Here is a 19,408-nt window from a genome sequence, read left to right as displayed (position 1 = left end):
TACAGTTTTGCTCACTTTATTACTTCAAGCCGATCATAAGCTAAATTAAAAATAATGTTATTGTGTCATAAATTAATATTTTGATTTTTGAATACATCGACATCGAGGCTAACATCCGAATATACATTCATACTCTCCCAACTGGCTCCTTCTTTCCAGTGAGGCGTTCCGATGACGCGAGCCACCATCGATAAGCAATAAGTACTTCGATCTAGTTCGATAACGCTTAAAGAAATCTTCATAAAAAGGTAAACAAACAAGACATGGTCTGCTTTTGATTATCCGCTCGCATTACTCGTACACGGAAAGCAAACCGAAGCGGACACATGTGTCGTAAGTCATTAAGAAAACCCGGGTCAAAAATCGTAACTCGTTTAACTGGAAAGTGAGTTCAAGTGCAACGAAAGCGCATTAAATTAGTGCGACGTTGCAAGCGGAGGTGAACGCACGAGTTGTCCGGCATCCTAACTTGGTCGAGAATAAAAACAATAATGCTCACTACGCAACAGGAAGCACGTTGTCCAGGCTTTTGTGACTGTACTTTTCCCAGCTGCACAGACGTCAACGACCACAATGGACCAATAACAAATCTCGTAAAGTGCATCTGTGGCGAGGACAGTGGAAACGGACTTCAATGGAAATGGCACCACAGTGAAGAGTCCGATGTACAAATCGATGGACGTGACATAATTTTCCATCCTATATATAGCCAGGGTACGGCAATAGTGAGGGGCGATCAACTCCTGGAGGCGGACAAGGTGCACTTCTGGGAGATGCGCGTCATAACAGCACTAGCAGGCACCGATGTGGTAAGTAGATAACCTGAATCAATGTCAGTCAAAGTCGGCTATAGTTTGCGCTGATAAGCAAGGTAAAGTGGTACACCACAGGCTTACATTTAATTACAAATGGATTACAATGCGAGCCGATAAGGGAAGAATGCACTACACAGAGATAAGACGCGACATGAATGCTCTTGGCACAATGTCTAGTGTATTTTTGTATGCGCCCCAACATTATACGGAAAACAAATCGGCTCTGGCTCAGATCCGCTCAACTAGCAACCGACTGACAGGCTGATAAGAAAACTGTTCAACTTTCGCTGATAGCGACGATTCATTAGCACCGCAAAAGTTCAAGCACAAAGTAATGTAAACATTTCTCGAACTCTTCTAGATGTTTGGTATCGGAACAGATGGCGTCAATCTAGAACAGTTCAAATTTCACTTTGTCTCAGCACTGGGCACCAACGCCCAATCCTGGGGCTACTCCTACAATGGCAGAACACAACACTGCGGCGAACAACTGCCCTATGGTCAAAAGTTTTCACAGGGCTGCCTGGTGGGCATCTTTTTGGATCGCATGCGTGGCCATTTGGAATTCTATTTGAATAGGCGGTCCCTTGGTGTGGCCTATACAAATATACCCACAAATCCAAACACAAAAATATATCCCATGGTATGCTCTACGGCCGCCAAGTCAGTCATAAGGCTAATTAACTCTACATCGCAAGTTGCAACCTTGCAACTGAGAGCCTTCCAGACATTGACGAAGCACCCCCAAAGGCTGGAAGAGTTACGCAATATGCCGGGCCTTAAGGGCATTCTTCGATCGTACTGGTTTTTGGCTCCACCCGTGCGCTACTCCCGCCGCTCCAAGGAGCACGAACTGGACCTTGGCGATGAGGCGGTGCTGTCATCATCGAAGCGACTGGGAAGAAAGCAAAAATACAAAGGTAAGTTGCAATCAATTGGAAATTGCATTAAACGTTTTCATTGTTAATTTATATATTCCGATATAAATATTTATATTTGTTTGTATTATATGCGTGCACAATTATAAACGGCACTATTAATTTAATTTTTATTTTCTTTATTTTATGTATTTGTTTTACTTGCTGTAAACACAAAACAATCGAATGTTATAAAGTGCCTTCTAAATGATTAGGATTTTTATAAAAGCAAATAGATCTAATTATGCACTTTACAAAAGTTACTTGCAACAACTTGGGGGGTTTTGGCTATATTACAAAATTGTAGAGCATATTAATATCTTCTCCTGCTACTGCCATTCAATTAAAATAACATTTGTGAAAAAACTGCCGATATGCTGATTGCTTGATATATTTTGAAATAAAAATGTGTTCGTAGTGCACCAATTTTAATAAAACTTCAAAATATCGCAAGGCACTATACAAAACTCTTAAATAGCAAATCTCTAAATATATATTTAGATTGTTTGTATGGAGGATATGTATGGTTGTTCTCCGTATGGATAAGTAAGGCCAAATATGGTGTTCCTAGCTTTTATGATTTAATTCATTAATCATTTCATTAATCTAGTCAGTCCTGCTTATAAGTCTAGAATACTTTTGCACCTATCGGTACACCCTGCACCATAAAAAGGAAAAATCAAAATTGGTCATCTACTCGGTAGTTATTTGTCGCACACGATTGAAATTTGGTAGCTATTCATTATTCAATGAGTAACACCATATAAGAGAAACCCTTACTCAGAAACTATTTAACACACATACGTGTGGAAAATACGATTAAATAAAAATTCGTAATATCACAGCAATTGTCTAACGCAAACGATCAGAAGGACGTAACTGGCTATTTTTAACATTCGGTAAAAGAATTATAAGGGTTTGATATCCAAGTATTTAAAATATTTTTCTTTAATGGCAGCGCAACGCATTCCGGATACGCTAGACAACACATATGTTTGAGTATTACATATATTTCAATACACGCATCTATTTATACCTACAGGTTTACTTATGTAGGTATTTTTTGATATAGCATACATAAAAAACATGATAAAACCTTTTCTGCCGAGTACATAAAAAAGAAAATAAGTTATTGTTTTAAACGAAAACATTAAATGGGGTCAATTAAAACTAGTATATCCTTTTTCATGGTATAATAAATTTACTTTCAGTACCCACATCTATTTTCATTTGATTAGGAAATAGGAAGCAAAGGTCTGACTTCTATAAATTAACTATTAGATAAGTGTATGACATTTATTTAATACTTAATCTTTAAGTCTTATACTCGTATGTTAACGTCGACCGTTTTCTCCATTGTATCAATAAGAAAACTTTTTTGAGCAAACAAACTTAGTAGCGATAAGGAACTCTCAAAATTTCTGATATATAGTAGTATATAAATACATTTTTGCGAAAATGATAAAGTCTATATAATGTATATGGAACCATGAGTGGTCAGATGGGAAAACTCATGTTTGTTTTTCTATTTTCAATACTTACATTCGAAAGAATTATTCAGAATAAATTTCACTATATCGATTATAAAATTTGTATGTCTTTAGCGGTGGTGCAAACAAAAAATAATTGATGGAGTTTGAATACTAAGTTTTGGTGACTCTATCTTTATAGTTTGGGAGCTCCTTGCGAACGTACAGACAGACGAACATTTCTAGAACAATATCATGCTGATTAAAGCTATTCCTTTACCGTTTGGCAAGCTTCCTTTTGGTTGCTACAAAAACATAGCGATTTCATAAAACTTATAGCAATTATTTCCCTTAAAATAAAAGGGGATTTCTACTGGAAAATCAATTGTTTAGCTTTGTTTTATAAGTGGCAGGATTTTAATCTAATCTGATTCTTTAATACAACTGGCTGACTCACAAGTTAGCCTAAAACATGTTTCTTTTGCACGTTATAAAAAGAGGTTGGAATCCTATTTTAATAATTTCATTCTTAAATTGCAGACCCTGATGATGAGGACACTGATGATCTGTACGCAAATGCTCATAAAATTCCTCTGCGTCGCAATGACAGCGGCGATGAGGAATACACAACATCCGTTCATGAATTCTGCGATGAGTTTTTCCATTACTTGCTTTAGAATTGTTTTATATTAAGTATGCATTTATTTAAAAGTATGTAGAGTTTAGTTAAATATATGTATGTATGTATATATATGCATTACATTACTTATAAAATACCCAAGAGAAGGGAAGGTCAAGGGAGGGTTACTTAAAAGGTTAGACAACATTTTTATCTAAGCTTTCAATATCCCTCCCTTACCATAATTTCTCTTTGGTAGACCAATTTTGAAATACAGAAATGGGAAGGGAAGGACGTAAGAACAAATGGGGAAAACGTACAATTATAACTCAAGCGCATTTATGAAATGAATGTCTAACTTAATTTTGAAGCATCGCTGTCTGCACCGTCCGTCGTGGTCGTGACACGCTTGAAGATCACTCCCAATGGCAGCTAGTCCATGTCATCGTCATCATCATCGGATATAGTGTACTTCTTCTGGGAACGTTTTCGGCGCGTCTGCTTTTTGGAGGTGGTAGCAGCGCCGCTTGGTGCTGCCGCTGACGTTTGAGTGGGCGTAGAAGGTGCGCTGGCCACTGACTTGTTTAGCTTAAGTTTCATCTTAACGGCTGAGGCCGAAGTCGTCGCCATTTCTTCATCATCCGAGCCCTCTTCGCCCTCATCCTCCTCATTTTCGGAATTATCCGATCCATGACCTTCTCCCGTGTTGTCTCCAGCTGCCTCTTGCGCCGCAGCCGCTGCCACGGTAATGCGTTGTCGTGCGCCTACGAATACTTTTTGCAATGCAATAGAATCCATGTAAATGAGGGAGGCCTCCTCATTGTAAATTTGGGCATTTTGGCACAACTGCATGAAATCCTTTTCCAACTCATTCAAATCTCCATATTTGCAGTCCTCTATGCGTTGCAATATTTTCTTGATGTCCACTGGTCGTTTGATTATCTCATAATAGTCGGGCAAACGCTGTCGCGAGGGTAGCTTCATGAACGGCTCGGAGAGGATGCGACCGTCCTGTGTGTGCTTAATGACAGCGCTCATAATCTTGTTCATTTGCTTTTTAGATCGCTTATCAATGTTTTGGCGACGACGTCGTTTAAGAATTACAGAATCGTCATCAGATTCCTCTTTCCGATTCTTGCGCTTGCGCCGTTTTCGTTTGGAGTCCTCTTCCTCCTCCTCCTCATCGAATTCCGCGCCGTCGTCGATCGCCTTCAGCCACTCCTTTTCAGTCAGACTGTCCGTGTAGTCCACTTCCTTGCGCTGACGCGAGCCGCGGCCTACAGCCATTAAAAAAATGGAAAAGAAATTAAAAACATTTCAAAAAATGGCGTTCAGTGGACTATTTACCCAAGATAGTATCCTCGTCGTATTGGTAATGGAAACGTTCAACCTCATCATCGTCCTTGGTCAACCAGTCGGGCAGCTCTGACTCGTCAATAAGACGCTCCCTGCCCGGATGAATTTCCTCGTCCTCTTTCTTGCGCTCCACATCCATTTTCTTAAATATTTCAATTTCCTCTTCGCTGCGTGCTATCATCATGTTAATCATCTCATCATCGGGCACTTCATTCTCCTCCTCCTCTTCGTTGTCGTCCTGGTGCAGAATAGTTTGCAAGAATTGTTGACGTTCGCTGCCCGTCGACTTTTGATCAAACATGCCCGCCTGGATGACCTTCTCGTCCATGTTGAGCTTGTAACGCGCTGCGGCTAGAATACGCTCTTCAACGGAATTGACCGTCATTAAGCGCAGGACACGCACTTCATTGCGCTGACCAATACGATGTGCACGATCCTGTGCCTGCAAATCCTGATGGGGATTCCAATCCGAATCGAATATAACAACTGTGTCGGCAGTTTGCAAATTCAAGCCGAGACCGCCGGCACGTGTGGATAGCAAAAAGACAAAGTAGTCAGAGCCCTTGGCGTTAAACTTTCGGAGTAGCTCGCCACGATCCTCCGCTTTTGTGGTGCCGTCCAAACGTAAATAGCCAAACTGCCGCCAACTAAGATAGTCCTCAATAATGGTCATGCATTGAGTCATTTGACAGAAAAGAAGTACACGATGATTGGTGGCCTTAAGCTTAGGCAAAATGCGATCGAGCAGCTCGAATTTTCCAGAGACACGATAGAGATCAGGTCCTACAGAATTTAAGTTATATTTAGATTGATGCTTTAATCATAGAATTGAAAAACTTACCAGAAACGACACCGTGTCCACCCGTATGATCACAGTACTTCTCCTCGATATGCTGGAACATGAAGGGATGATTGCAGAGCTTCCTCAGCTGGACAATTGTGTTCATTAGAGCCTTGGCGCCACCTTTTCCATGCTTGCCCTTCTCCGAGCCATCGGTTAGCAGCACCCCCTTGCTTTGCATGTGTTTGTAAAGAACTCGCTGCAGAGCAGACATATCGCACTTGATAATGTACTCGACCTTGTCGGGAAGCTGGTGCTCCACCTCCTTCTTGAGACGGCGAAGCAGGAAGGGACGCAGCACCTTATGTAAACGACGAATAATCAAAATGGTCTCCTCCTCGTTCAGCTCGACTTTCTCGCCAGTGGTGGCGAATGGGGCATTAAACCATTGTTCAAAGGTGGAACAAGACTTAAAGATGGATGGTAGCAAGAAATTAAGCAGAGCCCACAGCTCCGGCAGCTTGTTCTGTAGCGGAGTACCCGTTAGCAGCAGACGATAGGGCGCAATGTAGTGTGTGTTTAGCACCTGCGTTAGCTTGCAGTGGTGATTCTTCATGCGATGACCCTCATCGATGATCATGTACTTCCATTGTATCTTGGCCAGAACGGACTTATCCTTGATGACATATTCGTAGGTAGTCAGCAGTACATTGAATTTGGTAGCACGCATTTGATTTTGGAGCAGGCGGCGACCCTGTGGACTGCCCTTGTAACTGACCACGCCCACTGCGGGTGCCCATTTCTCAAATTCCAACACCCAATTGGGCAGCGTGGAGAGTGGCACAATAATTAAAAATGGGCCCATGACCTTTTTGCGATCCATTAGATAGGTAACCAAAGATATGGTCTGTATGGTCTTACCCAGACCCATCTCATCGGCCAGAATACCATTCAAGTTGTTGTTATACAGCGAAACGAGCCACTCTAGACCCTTCAGCTGGTACTCCTTCAGCTGTCCGTTGACCATAATGCTCGCCTGCTCGGTTACCTTCTCATGTATGGTGTGCGCAATGCTGTAGTAAGTTTGCTCTTCGGTACGGTATTCATCATCCTCCACCTTGGCGCTCTTAATTAGATCCTTCTCTTCCACATCAGCCTCCTGCGATGTCTCTGTATCTGATTTACGCTCATTCTGTTCCTCCTTCTCGAGACCACGTAATTTCTCCTTTCCGGAAGCATCTTCGCCATCGTCCTCGTCGTCTATCCAATCCCAGCCAGGGTGGATGTCCAGCCAGCGATGCAAGTGCTTTAGCATAGGTGCATCGTCACCAGTTAGCTTCTTGCCGCTGCACTGTTCCACCACATGGACACGCATATCGGCCGCAATGCAGCCATCATCGATGTTTACGTATTCCCCGCTCAGTAGCAGCTCCTTCTTGTACTGCAGTAGCCGCTTGCCCTCCTCCTCCTTCTTTTTCATCTGATCGTCCTTGTGCTGTTTAACCATCTGTGTGAGGTTGCTAATATACTCGTCCGTCTGCGAGAGCAAGAACGCCAGGCGCTTATCCTTTTTCTGATCAATAAGCTTGCGATAACCCTCCTCATCCTCGGCCATTAAACGCCGCATACGCTCCTTCTCAATTCGTTCCTGTTCCTTCTTTTGTTCACGCTCTGCATTCGCATGGTAATTCATCACCGCCTTGTTCATGCGTCCCAATTGCAGCTTAAAAGAGAAACGAAAAATTTGTTATTAATTAATCCATTCTCTTATAAAAAACTATATAAAATCGTAAACATTCATTTAGATTTACCTTGTTATTTCTATGGAACTCGCGAAGATCTTTGCCATGCTGCAGCACGGCGGCCAAGAACTCCAGATGCTTCTGACGCCGCTTACGTTCCGCTTCGAGTTTCTGCTGCTTTTCCAGCTTCTCGGTGGCACGAGCTTCACGCAGTCCCTGGCGTTTGGTACGCTTGTAGGCCTTCATATTAACAGCGGTCTCTAGCGTCGTGTCCCGTCGCGTGCATTGCACGATCTCCATGCGCAGCTGCCGTTGGAAGTTTAGGACTCGCAACGCTCGCAGCTCGATTGCCGCCTGCAGCCGCAGATCCTCCGACATGGTAGCTGGCAGCCGCTGAAGTTCCTGCATACGCAGCGAAATGCGCGCCGCAATGCGATTCTCGCGCTCCTGCAGCAACGTAATGGGATCCAGACCAGCGGGTTTGGCCACTGTGGTAACGCGATTAGGCTTTGCCATGGGCTGTTGCTGGCCGGGAGGTGCTCCGGGTCGTGGAGCTGGTGGCATGCCAGGCGCTACCTGATTGCCTGGCAAGCCGGGTAGTGTCGGCGCTGCATTCACTGCTCGCACACCTTGCGCTTGCATGGGCGTGGCTATCAAGGGCTGACCACCGGCGGCACCCATGGCCAAGGGCTTTCCACCATTTGGCAACTGATGTTGCAGCTCTACCGGCGGCTGCTGTTGAGGTAGGGGAACACCCACCACAGGCGGCATACCCGGCGGTTGCGGTTGTTGCTGTCCCGGAAGCTGAGCGGGCAGTGGTTGACCCTGCATGTGTGGTGGCGGTGGCTGCAATTTCTGGCCGGGTACCGGCTGACCGTAGGGGCTGGCCGGTGGCGTTGAGCATTGTGGTGGAGTGCCCGTTGACGGCGGCTGCTGAGGCTGCACCGGTGGCTGACCACCGTGCTGTACTCCCGGCGGTACACCCGGCATGCCCGGTGGTCCAATGGGTGGTTGTTGCTGCTGCGCCGCCTGCAGCGCCTGTTGCATTTGCATGGAAATCGGTTTGTTGCGCGCCAACAGACGATATGCAGTGATCTGGGTGCGCAGCATGTTCACCTGATTGCCATTGAGATGCTGATGCTTGGAGGTGGCGCGCATGGCCAATAGCTGGGAGTAACGTGGATCCTCCTGCATACCCTTCTCCTCCATCGAGTCAATGGCGCGCTGCAACGCATGAAGATTCTCCTGACCGGAACGCTCGGGCGGCACAGGCGGGCCAGGTGGCACTTGACCGGGCTGTTGCGGTCCCTGAAAACCAAAAGTATACCTCATTAATTCATGATAATTAACTTTTTTATCAGCTTGGGTCTTTCCATAGAAAATTGGAGTTCTCTCTAACCCAAACCAACTCTATATTGTATGTTTCGGTTTTATCTTAATTTGACAACAACGTATGATAAACGGGAATGGAATGCGAGTCTTGTATGCCCAACTTTTGAAAACCCTATAACCACTTTCAAAACAAGAACATAATTTTAGTTCTATTGTTATTTTTTACCCCCTTTGTTGTAGGTATTTTTTGTGGGATATATAAGAGACGACTTGCCCGCCGACTTGTAGAGAAAATTTGGGCCTCAAAAGGGCGATTTTAAATTAAGTTTTAAGGATTGCACAACTTCAGAAATTTGAAAGATATGATAATGATTAATGATATCTCTTCCAGCTGTAGCTTTACAGCTCTTAGATCTCTTGCTGAACAATCCAAATATAACTAAAGGCTAGACACATTATTATGTGATCTTTGATCACATAACAGACTTTTGTTTCGTTTTGTTTGATAAAGTTTCTTTGCTGGAAATATAAATCACGTTAAGTAATATATGGGGTCTAAACTACCAGACGCGTGTACCTGAGCACACAGTTAATAAATCTTTACAGCTGCATGTCATGATGTTATAAGGCTATGTAGAAATTGCATGCCAATATAAACAAATTATTAAACATAGACGCTTTGGGAGAGGCACATTTATAATTAGTCAGAAGCGTTCGCTCTCTGTCGCAGAATCAAACGACTTACTGAGTAAGCGAAAACTCGTTCTTGAAGTGCTGGGAGTTCAGTGTACGGGTCGGCAGCAGCGGAGAGACAACGGGTATCGCAATTTGACAGCGCGACGACAATTATTATAGCAGATAAAGGGGAGACAAGCAACTGAAGACATCACAATGGCAACGCAAACGCAAATAGACGAGCTTTATGAATTCATCTTCCCGCTGGCGGTGCGTGCAGGTAACATTCTACTCGAGGGTTATCAGGAGGCGGGCAAGGCTGTGTCGCTGAAGAGTGGCGGTTTTTACGATGTGGTTACTGAGTATGATAACAAAATTGAGGAGTTTCTTATGAGAGAAATACTAGCCAAATATCCAGATCACAAATTCATAGGCGAGGAGGACACGGCCAAAAATGATAACATTACCAAGGAGCTAACAGATGCGCCTACTTGGATCATTGATCCCATCGATGGTACCTCCAATTTCATAAAACAAATTCCTCATGTTTGTGTGTCAATTGGTCTATCCATAAATAAGCAAATTGTATTGGGTATTGCGAACAATCCTCCTCAGCAGAAACTCTACACCGCCAAGTTGGGTCAAGGGGCCTATTGCAACGGAGAGCCCATACACGTGAGCACCTGTGCGCGCATAAGCGAGGCTAATGTGGCCTATGAGGTTTGTCTTCTACACGCTGCAAAGATTCGGAACAAGCACATCAAACGCATCTACCATGTGGGTGCGCAGGCAAGGCGGTAAGTGTTTAAGCATTATCCTTACTACCTCTACGATTTTTCCAACTCATTTGGCAGGCTGCTGGCCTACTCTTGTGTGGTGGATTCACTATGCATGGTAGCCGCTGGCAATCTGGATGCCTTTCACATCGAAGACATGTATCCATGGGATTGTGCCGCCGGGTATTTACTTATAAGCGAGGCTGGCGGTGTTGTGACTCATCCATATGGTGGCCCATATAATATAATGAAGCCAGACTTGATTTGCGCAGGCACGGAAAGTTTGCGCAACGAAATGGAGCAACTAATTCGCAGAGCTGATCGGGAAAAGTCAGTAGGAGGCGGCGAAATAGCATAAACTTTTCACAGAGCTTTTCTAGCAGTGAGACTCAAGAGTAAAACTTTCCAGTACGCCCCCATGAATTGCAATAAACAAAAATAAAACTATAACAAAATTTAAATTGATTGTGTCGTGAGCTTTTTATCATTGTGTATTTTGCTTTCGCTATCAATTTACGGCTACATGCACTCATAAACGTGTAGCAATCGAGAGTTAGAAGAACTTTTCAGTTGTCAGCGCCAGCTGAAAGTGTTTGGTTGTCTCTCAAGTATTTCTCTCGCAATAGAACAAAAAGAAATATACAAATATGAGTAAAACGGTTAGCGAAGCACAATTGAAGTCTTACTACGAAGTGGCTGTGGATTTGGTCAAAAAATGTGGCCCCCTTATGCTGGAGGGCTATCAGAAGGGCCAAACAGATTTCAAGGTGAAAGCCGACTTTTACGATCTGGTCACCGTATATGACAAACAGATTGAGGATAAGCTCACCAAAGGTCTACTGTCGGCCTTCCCCGAATCTCTCATCATCGGAGAGGAGGAATCGGCGGCAACGAAACGTCTGCCGGAATTAACTGATGCACCAACATGGATAATAGATCCTATTGATGGTACCACTAACTTCATACGTCGCATTCCACATTGTTGCATATCCGTGGGTCTGGCCATCAATAAAGAACTTGTTGTGGGCGTTGTTTACAATCCGCCGGCTGACGAGTTATTTACCGCTTGGAAAGGACATGGTGCCTTTTTAAATGGCCAGCCCATAAATGTCTCAAAAGTCAGCAAGGCAAGTGTCAAAGATAACTATTATGAGATAACCCAAAATAACTGGAGAGTTAATGCAATCAACAGGCAAACATTTGCGGTTTCTCTGAGCATTACGCGCAACATACATAAATACATACACTAAGCACTGAACTTTAAGCTCTCGGAGAGAGAAGCCGGTTCCAACAAAGACATACATACACATGATCAACCAATTATACCTCTTTGATTTTGTTTTTTTGCTTTGCATGATGACAAGCAAAAAATGCTCTCAATACAAACCTAATTGATGCCCGCTGTAAAGTTCTGTTTACGGTTCTCGCTAATCTGCTCTCCTTTTGTGTGCCTCCACAGATAAACCAAGCTGTGATTGCTTACGAAATCTCACTCATACATGCGCCATCAGTCAGAGACAAGAACATAAAACGCATATATAAGTTGGCTTCGAATGCAACCGGGTAAGATGTCTCTTATTGAGTTTATGCTAGCGCGAAAGCAGAAAATCATTTCAAGATATGTATGCATATGTAAATGATTGTGAATAGGGCTAGGACATGTGATCTCTTCAGGCAAACTTTTAATATTAATTGTTCATTTGGGTTTGGCGCCAATTTCAAGTTAAGCATTTTTTGAACCAGCTATTAATCATTGTACATTTGCGTTGCCACCTCTCACCAATTCATATTTTCTGGCGATACATTTATTTTTTTAAAAATGTAGCCAGACTGCGAAGAATTTTATGTACAATTGATCAAGTTAATAAGGAACAAGAGAACGCTACAGCCCGACATTGAAATACCCTGTACCCAGACAAACTTCTGTCCTTGAGTTATATACACCCATAGCAGAAGCAAGAAGAGGAAGAAGCCTGTGACCGTAGTACCGGAGTAAAATTGTTTCGCTAATAACTTTTTTGAGAATTAACCGATTTAAATGAAATTTGAAACAAAAGTAGATAATTATATAAAAATATGTGTGCAGTTTGGTTGGAGTAGCTTTTGAAATGTGGACAGTATTGACGAAATTCTGTGGCGGGGGAAAGGGGGGAAATTCAAAAAAATAAAATAAACTCGTATAGCCTAGGGACTAGGTGCGTCTGCATACCAAGTTTGGTTTATGTACACTCAGCCGTTTCCGAAATCCAGGCGATCATCCAGATAGACGGACGGACGGACGGACATGTCTAGATCGATTTCTCTAGTCATGCTGATTCAGAATATATATACATACTTTGCCTATACCTAATATAGCTTTTTTACCCTATGGTATAAAAAGGCGGATTCAAAATCTTGTCACGGACATTATCAGTCTTTTTGTTTGTTTGTTTAATTATGTAAGCCTTTTCGCTCCCCATAAGATTATTAAACAACCAGCTCACATTGCTCATATATGATGCCAGTGTTCAAGAAATGAAATGTTTTTGATTTTTGGCTGGCATAAACGTAATATCTGTCAATGTTTACTATCTTTTGCTGACATATATTCCATCTCTAACAGCACTCGATGCTTCGGCAGCGCTGCACTGACTCTCTGCTATGTGGCCACGGGTCAGGTGGATGTTTATCACATTGAGGACTTGAAGCCTTGGGATTTGGCCGGCGGTGCCGTTATACTGCGTGAGGCCGGTGGTGTCGTTTGTCACACAAATGGTGGCGAATTCGATATAATGAAACCAAACTGTGTGTGCACTTCTACCAAGGAGTTGTCGAAAGAAGTGATTTCTCTGATTGATGAGGCCAACCAAATTATGGAATATACTTTTAAGTAAGCCCATCCACTCACATATCCACACATACTATATACATATGTATTGTTTTCATGATAAATATGCAAGTGTATTATTTTTTAATAAAAATAAATCAACAGCAGAATAGTTTCATCTACGAACGAGTTGATTGTAAAAGTATATAAAAATAAAACATCTACATTCTTAACTGGACAATCAAGATTAATCAATTATTTGTATGAATTGAGCTCACGGTCAACAAAGATTAAACTTTTTTAAGTGGGTTAAATTATTAAATTTACTTTGAAAACCTGAATTCTGCAGCCAAATTATGATACACATATATACATGAAGAAGAATATTATGATTATAATATAAGGAATTGGTTTGAGAAGGTCATGATGGAACTTGAAATGGAAGACTTGTGGATTCACATTTTTTACAGAATCATCTCCAAATTTTTATTCTTAATGAGCTGATAGAAAAAATACTTTATCTATATTGGTATCATATACACATTAAAAGTACAAAGTCTGTTACTGTAAGCCCCTAAAGTCAATAGTGTCGCTTATTTCATCGCTGACTGGGCCCATACTGACGGTCTCGTTAGATAAGAAAGATGTTTGTTGGAGATAAATGACAACCAATTGCTTCGAAACATCTCTAAAGCTATCTCGAAAACATTTAACAGCTCATAAATTAACAGTGAATTCAAATAAACAATTAAAAGCAAGAGTTGCGCGAGAGACAAATGCAAAATAAAGCTCCCGCAGAACGTCTTCGACTCCGAGAACAGTTGACGACACAATCTGAACAGAGATACAACGTGCTCCGCAATTTTCAATTCAAGTTCAAATACGCAAGTTCGTTGCAGTGGAAATAAAATGACAACAGAAACGGTTATAGACGAGTTATATAACTTCATATACCCGGTAGCAGTTAGAGCCGGAGAGCTGTTGCTCGAGGGGTATGAGAAAGCTTCTAAAAATGTATCCATAAAGGGTGCATTCTATGATGTGGTCACTGACTATGACAACAAGATCGAAGAGCATATCATGGGTAGGATATTGTCAAGATATCCGGAACATAAGTTCATAGGTGAAGAGGACACTGCCAAGAATAATAATGTTTCGAAAGAGCTGACAGATGCGCCCACTTGGATCATTGATCCCATAGATGGCACCTCGAACTTTATCAAGCAAATCCCACATGTTTGTGTATCCATTGGTCTGGCTATAAACAAGCAAATAGTTTTGGGCCTTATTAATAACCCCGTTCAGAAGAAAATGTACACTGCCAAGCTAAATCAGGGTGCCTTCTGCAATGGAGAGCGGATACATGTGAGCGACTGCAAGCGGATGAACGACGCTAATGTTGCGTATGAAGTATCTCTCCTGCATGTGGAAAAGGTGCGGAACAAGCACATCAAACGCATATACTATGTGGGTGCACAGGCCAGACGGTAAAATCCAAACGAATATCGCTAGAGAGATGAATAAATACGCATTATTCTCTTCAATAGCTTATTGTCTTACTCCAGCGTTGTTGAAGACCTGAGCTTGGTAGCTGCCGGTAATCTTGATGCGTTCTATATCGAGGACATGTATCCCTGGGATTGTGCCGCCGGCTCTTTGCTAATATCTGAGGCTGGTGGCGTCATAACGCATCCCTCAGGGGAACCCTTTGACGTCATGAAAGCTGATCTTATATGTGCGAGCACTGAAAATTTGCGAAAGGAGCTTGAAGACCTGCTGCGCCAAGCAGATCTAGCAAAAGCTGTGGGCGGCGAAGAATCATAACAACTTTTGTTGAGCCTTTCTTTTGTTGATCACGATCGAAGCAATAACAAGAAGACACTTAAATACCCTTTACACGGCCTACTTGAAAATCTTTTTTTTTTATAGGTACAAGTATATGCAGTAAGAAATCGATTTTCATCAAATTAATATTATGAGACAATACATAAAATCTTTAAGTAGAAATAAACACTGTTTCTTTTTTTTACCAATCGATGCTGTACGTAGAAAGTGGTGTCCTAGCTTCCACTTAAAGTGGGACTTGTTACATACATTTGATCATAAAGGACACCTTTTTGGGTGCAGGGGGTATCATACAATGGCTCTCACATTATCCCAAATCTTTTAGAGTTAACCAAGCTCTTGCCTTTATGAGATATTAAAAACAAATACCACAACACAGCAAGAACAGAACAACTTTAATTGCAGGTCAGATTTTGTTGGGTTAGCTTAAAATATAATCCCACAAGAGTGAATTGAAAACTCTTTCTATTGGGTTATCTATCTTTATATATCTATATATCTTTCTAATGAGTTATCATACTGCGAAGGATTTGAAGACATACTTGTATTACGATGTGGATTTTAAGCATTTCAAGTATTTTAAGTATATAAAAAGAAAACATCTACATTCTTAACTGGGCAATCAAGATTAATAAAGTGGGGACAAATATTTATGGAGGGCTATAGAAAAAGTAAATTGGATACTAAAACAAAAGATGCCTACTGGGACTTTGTAACAGCCAGAATTTTAAGGAGACATCCCCCGAGTCAATATTTATAAGCGAGGAAGAAGCGTCTTCTACAAAGAATAAGATAAAGCTAACGAAACCTGTGGCCGGCAAAGAACCATAACATATGCTGTACAGCAATTTTTTCCAATCAAACGAGTACCCTTTCTTCGCCGAAAGTTGTAAGACACAAGTCTACCTAACAATTTTAGAAAATAGTTATCCGTGCTTCTACGGACAGACTGGTGGGCCTGTCTATATAGAATCGTTTCGTTATTCCGATCATCTACAAACCCTTTAATGCCAAACGCGTTTTCTTCTGCTTGTAACATACATACATACTTTTTTGGGTGCAGGGTGCAACTTAAAACGAAAAGCAACTCAAGGTCAGACACGCTCTCACTCTACCAAAGAGCTTTGAGAATTCGCAAAGCTTTTTCATTAATGAGAAATTTAAAAACGACAACGCAGCAAAAGCAGTTTAGTTGTAAGGAAGAGGTTGTCCGATTCGCTTGCAAAATAAAGCCGCTGAAATACTTGTTTGGGGATAAATAACTGAAAACATACTACAGTCAATTGGAAACTTTATCTATCGGCAATGACTTATAATTATACTGAGAAAGAATTGAAGACTTATTACGATGTGGCACTTGAGCAGGTTAACAAATGTGGGCAAATATTTATGGAGGGCTATAGAAAAAGCAAACTGGATGCTAAAGTAAAAGATGCCTATTGGGACTTTGTAACGGTCTACGATGTACAAATCGAGCAAACATTATGCCAGAGTCTTAAGGCAGCATTCCCCGAGTCAATATTCATAGGCGAGGAAGAAACGTCTTCTACAAAGAATAAGATGAAGCTAACGGATGCACCTACATGGATTTTAGATCCTATTGACGGAACCACTAATTTCATGCATAAGTTGCCTTTCAGCGCCATTTCGTTAGCTTTAACTATAAACAAGCAACTGGTTATGGGCGTTGTCTACAACCCGGCGGCAAATGAATTGTACTCCGCCTGGAAAGCTAATGGAGCTTATTTAAATGGTCAGCGCATACATGTATCGGGAGCTCGTAAAGTTTGTAATACCAAATAATATTAAATTATGTATTGTTGAATAGAGTTCCCGGCTTATTGCAGATCAATGAAGCGCTAATAGCCACTGAAATTTCCTTTATTCATACGCCAGAAGTACGTGATAATATATATTACGAATTATACATTTACGTAGTGGATATTATGTATACATGCAATTCCAAGAAAAATTTCACCTTATCTGTGAAAGGAACTGTCAGCTACATTTTTCGTACTTATATTATGTCAACTATTATAAATTTTATCTCACCAAAAGCTCAAAAAGCTTTTGATATTAACACACATACACATTTTTAATATGGCTTTTGTTAAATTGCATTTTTGAGTTCAGTCTCTGGCGACTGCTCGCCGTTTGCGTTTCTTAATTGAAGACACTGAAGTGTTTATCGCTTTCTTGAACTCATAAAAAGAAGAGTTGTTAATATGTTGAACAAGATTACCGAGGAGCAATTGAAAGCTTACCACAATGTGGCACTGCAACTTGTCGTTAAGTGTGGCCCGATTTTCAGGGAAGGCTACAACAGGACTGGGCAAAATGTAGTGGTCAAGGACGACTTTGTTACAGCATATGGCCGTCAAATTGCGGAAATATTGGCACAGGGCCTAAAAGATGCATTTCCGGAATCTATCATTATTGAACAGGGCAGAGTGGAAATAACTGATGCACCAACTTGGTTCATAGATCCCATTGATGGAAAAACTAATTACATACATGGATTAGCGCTTTGTGCCATTTCTGTAGGTTTATCAATTGGCAAACAACTAGTCTCAGGCATTGTTTTTAATCCGGTGACAAATGAATTGTTCTCTGCATGGAAGGGTCATGGTGCGTATTTAAACGGACAGCCCATTCATGTAACAAAAACATCTAAGGTACGTGGGGTAGTATTAAATTTTTTTTTAAGATATTTTGAATTTTTTGGTTTTTAGATTAGTGATGCGATTGTGGGGCATGAAATCACACTAATAAATGCAGAAGCATTTCGTGATAAGAACGTCAAGCGTGGCTACAAGCTGGCCGCAGTAGCTTCTTGGTGAGTTGACCCAAAACTAACCATAAATTAAATTTAGCATACTTTTATATTTGTTAGCACACGCTGCTTCGGAAGTGCAGCCATATCGCTAACCTATTTGGCAAAGGGCTCTCTGGATGTATACCAAATAGACGATTTGGAACCATGGAATGTAGCTGCTGGAGTATTAATACTTCAAGAAGCGGGCGGTGTCATTTACAACTCAAATGGCGGCGATTTTGACATAATAAAACCAAATTTTGTGTGCGCTGCCACGAAGGAACTTGCTCAGGAAGTTTTGCAACTCATACAAGAGGCTGATCAGATTACCGATTACACATTTAAGTAGATCACCAATATTTTTCTGTACTTACGTTGGGAGGCATGCCGTGGGTTTGATAACCAATTGGTGACATATTTGGACCAGTTGGCGGCATCTGCATGCCCATATGTGGATCTGTACATGAAAGAGTTCGATTATAGTTGGAAATAAAGCTTGAAGTAGACAACCACATACTCATTCCTTGGTGATGGGGCGGCATATGATGACCAGGTGGACCCTGACCAGGCGGGCCATGTTGCATAGGATGCCCATACGGTCCGGGATGTCCGGGCGGTGGTGGTCCTTGCATATGCGGTCCACCAGGTGGCCCTTGTGGACCCTGTGGTGGGCCTGGCTGCTGATGGGGGTATGGACTATGAGGCGAGGGCGCAGGACTTTGGGATGGTGGTGCCATAGGGCTCGGTGCTTGCGGTGGCGGCATGGGACTGTTCGCCGGCGAAGGCGATGCCATATTTCTTAACTTCCTCCTATATTAAGGGCGACCAAAATTTAACGCTGCGGCTTCTGAAGGCAACAGCAACCCCTAAATAAATAAGCGTAAAACACTGTTAGTGCACATTTATAATGGTAGGGAATTACTTATTTACATGCGACGTAGTTAGACGTGCTATAGCAACTCTTATTCAATCCTATACGCCTTCAACGCAGAATAAGACATTATTGTAATCGCTTTTGCTTCACAATTTTCACAACAACTACAGTTGTGTAGTACACGTAAAGCACGTTGTACGAAACATTGGTAAACTTGATTTTATGTGCGGTGCATAAATCAGTTATGAAACAACACAATTGCACTTTATTTTGGAAGAGAATTACCTATTTGCACTGTTTGAAACACTTTTCGCCTACAATTTTCACACTGCGACGCGACACAAAAACTCTAATGGCGGATGTCTCTCTATAACAAATTAAAAAGGGTGGCAACACTTGAGCCGGTTGGGATGCGTTCAGCAGTCAACTGTCGATGATAAAATACATATGCAAACAAAATTTATTTTTTAATTTAAAAAAAAAAGTTATTTAACACAATTTTAATTAAACAGCGTGTTTTAAAATACTACTTATTTGTTTATCATTGTTACAACATGTTCATTGTTTCGTGCTGAACGTATGCCAT

At 41.7% G+C, this 19,408-nt stretch overlaps 7 protein-coding genes across 10 annotated transcripts; 6 read left to right on the top strand and 1 right to left on the bottom strand.

Annotated features, from left to right (window-relative positions):
- Window positions 1-228: 228 nt before the first annotated feature.
- On the top strand, window positions 229-3,952 carry LOC115633960 (SPRY domain-containing SOCS box protein 3). Of its 2 annotated transcripts, none has more exons than XM_030531481.1 (3): window positions 229-809; window positions 1,177-1,458; window positions 1,514-1,675. In XM_030531481.1, the coding sequence occupies exons 1-3, from the start codon at window positions 492-494 to the stop codon at window positions 1,529-1,531; spliced, it is 618 nt and encodes a 205-aa protein (XP_030387341.1). In that variant the 5' UTR covers window positions 229-491; the 3' UTR covers window positions 1,532-1,675. The 2 variants fall into 2 exon arrangements, with proteins under 2 accessions (XP_030387341.1, XP_030387340.1); XM_030531480.1 differs by adding an exon at window positions 3,742-3,952 and having other exon boundaries at window positions 231-809; window positions 1,177-1,735.
- On the bottom strand, window positions 3,895-19,170 carry LOC115633959 (ATP-dependent helicase brm). Of its 3 annotated transcripts, XM_030531479.1 has the most exons (7): window positions 18,879-19,069; window positions 18,466-18,814; window positions 18,323-18,405; window positions 7,769-9,007; window positions 6,018-7,680; window positions 5,168-5,959; window positions 3,895-5,097 (listed from the first exon to the last, which is right to left on the bottom strand). In XM_030531479.1, exons 2-7 carry the CDS (start codon window positions 18,740-18,742, stop codon window positions 4,253-4,255), a joined length of 4,899 nt encoding a protein of 1,632 aa, XP_030387339.1. In that variant the 5' UTR covers window positions 18,743-18,814; window positions 18,879-19,069; the 3' UTR covers window positions 3,895-4,252. The 3 variants fall into 3 exon arrangements, with proteins under 3 accessions (XP_030387339.1, XP_030387338.1, XP_030387337.1); XM_030531478.1 differs by lacking the exon at window positions 18,879-19,069 and adding an exon at window positions 19,108-19,170 and having other exon boundaries at window positions 18,323-18,814; XM_030531477.1 differs by having other exon boundaries at window positions 18,323-18,814; window positions 18,879-19,071.
- LOC115633962 (inositol monophosphatase 2-like) lies at window positions 9,802-10,943 on the top strand. Its single transcript, XM_030531482.1, has 2 exons — window positions 9,802-10,503; window positions 10,561-10,943. The coding sequence occupies exons 1-2, from the start codon at window positions 9,923-9,925 to the stop codon at window positions 10,838-10,840; spliced, it is 861 nt and encodes a 286-aa protein (XP_030387342.1). The 5' UTR covers window positions 9,802-9,922; the 3' UTR covers window positions 10,841-10,943.
- Window positions 11,087-13,470, top strand: LOC115633963 (inositol monophosphatase 2-like). The gene is made up of 3 exons (XM_030531483.1): window positions 11,087-11,609; window positions 11,942-12,045; window positions 13,085-13,470. Exons 1-3 carry the CDS (start codon window positions 11,130-11,132, stop codon window positions 13,353-13,355), a joined length of 855 nt encoding a protein of 284 aa, XP_030387343.1. The 5' UTR covers window positions 11,087-11,129; the 3' UTR covers window positions 13,356-13,470.
- Window positions 14,135-15,264, top strand: LOC115633964 (inositol monophosphatase 2-like). The gene is made up of 2 exons (XM_030531484.1): window positions 14,135-14,775; window positions 14,836-15,264. Exons 1-2 carry the CDS (start codon window positions 14,198-14,200, stop codon window positions 15,110-15,112), a joined length of 855 nt encoding a protein of 284 aa, XP_030387344.1. The 5' UTR covers window positions 14,135-14,197; the 3' UTR covers window positions 15,113-15,264.
- On the top strand, window positions 16,367-16,958 carry LOC115633966 (inositol monophosphatase 2-like). The gene has a single exon (XM_030531487.1). The coding sequence runs from the start codon at window positions 16,439-16,441 to the stop codon at window positions 16,934-16,936; it is 498 nt and encodes a 165-aa protein (XP_030387347.1). The 5' UTR covers window positions 16,367-16,438; the 3' UTR covers window positions 16,937-16,958.
- LOC115633965 (inositol monophosphatase ttx-7-like) lies at window positions 17,214-18,457 on the top strand. The gene is made up of 3 exons (XM_030531486.1): window positions 17,214-17,808; window positions 17,866-17,969; window positions 18,027-18,457. Exons 1-3 carry the CDS (start codon window positions 17,359-17,361, stop codon window positions 18,295-18,297), a joined length of 825 nt encoding a protein of 274 aa, XP_030387346.1. The 5' UTR covers window positions 17,214-17,358; the 3' UTR covers window positions 18,298-18,457.
- Window positions 19,171-19,408: the final 238 nt, after the last annotated feature.

This window comes from Scaptodrosophila lebanonensis, unplaced genomic scaffold, assembly GCF_003285725.1.
Source record: "Scaptodrosophila lebanonensis strain 11010-0011.00,11010-0021.00 unplaced genomic scaffold, SlebRS2 tig00000001-arrow-pilon, whole genome shotgun sequence".
Lineage (NCBI taxonomy): Eukaryota > Metazoa > Arthropoda > Insecta > Diptera > Drosophilidae > Scaptodrosophila > Scaptodrosophila lebanonensis.
This window is presented reverse-complemented; position numbering and strand designations above follow the sequence as displayed.

Coding starts and splice junctions, on each gene's coding strand:
- LOC115633960 (XM_030531480.1), top strand. CDS start 492: ATGCTCACTACGCAACAGGAAGCACGTTGTCCAGGCTTTTGTGACTGT. Junction 810..1,176: donor CACTAGCAGGCACCGATGTG/GTAAGTAGATAA, acceptor GAACTCTTCTAG/ATGTTTGGTATCGGAACAGA. Junction 1,736..3,741: donor AAGAAAGCAAAAATACAAAG/GTAAGTTGCAAT, acceptor CTTAAATTGCAG/ACCCTGATGATGAGGACACT.
- LOC115633962 (XM_030531482.1), top strand. CDS start 9,923: ATGGCAACGCAAACGCAAATAGACGAGCTTTATGAATTCATCTTCCCG. Junction 10,504..10,560: donor GTGGGTGCGCAGGCAAGGCG/GTAAGTGTTTAA, acceptor CTCATTTGGCAG/GCTGCTGGCCTACTCTTGTG.
- LOC115633963 (XM_030531483.1), top strand. CDS start 11,130: ATGAGTAAAACGGTTAGCGAAGCACAATTGAAGTCTTACTACGAAGTG. Junction 11,610..11,941: donor ATGTCTCAAAAGTCAGCAAG/GCAAGTGTCAAA, acceptor GTGCCTCCACAG/ATAAACCAAGCTGTGATTGC. Junction 12,046..13,084: donor TTGGCTTCGAATGCAACCGG/GTAAGATGTCTC, acceptor CATCTCTAACAG/CACTCGATGCTTCGGCAGCG.
- LOC115633964 (XM_030531484.1), top strand. CDS start 14,198: ATGACAACAGAAACGGTTATAGACGAGTTATATAACTTCATATACCCG. Junction 14,776..14,835: donor GTGGGTGCACAGGCCAGACG/GTAAAATCCAAA, acceptor TCTCTTCAATAG/CTTATTGTCTTACTCCAGCG.
- LOC115633966 (XM_030531487.1), top strand. CDS start 16,439: ATGACTTATAATTATACTGAGAAAGAATTGAAGACTTATTACGATGTG.
- LOC115633965 (XM_030531486.1), top strand. CDS start 17,359: ATGTTGAACAAGATTACCGAGGAGCAATTGAAAGCTTACCACAATGTG. Junction 17,809..17,865: donor ATGTAACAAAAACATCTAAG/GTACGTGGGGTA, acceptor TTTGGTTTTTAG/ATTAGTGATGCGATTGTGGG. Junction 17,970..18,026: donor CTGGCCGCAGTAGCTTCTTG/GTGAGTTGACCC, acceptor TATATTTGTTAG/CACACGCTGCTTCGGAAGTG.
- LOC115633959 (XM_030531478.1), bottom strand. CDS start 18,742: ATGGCATCGCCTTCGCCGGCGAACAGTCCCATGCCGCCACCGCAAGCA. Junction 9,008..18,322: donor CCCACGGCATGCCTCCCAAC/GTAAGTACAGAA, acceptor TTTGGTTTTCAG/GGACCGCAACAGCCCGGTCA. Junction 5,098..5,167: donor CGACGAGGATACTATCTTGG/GTAAATAGTCCA, acceptor TAATGGCTGTAG/GCCGCGGCTCGCGTCAGCGC.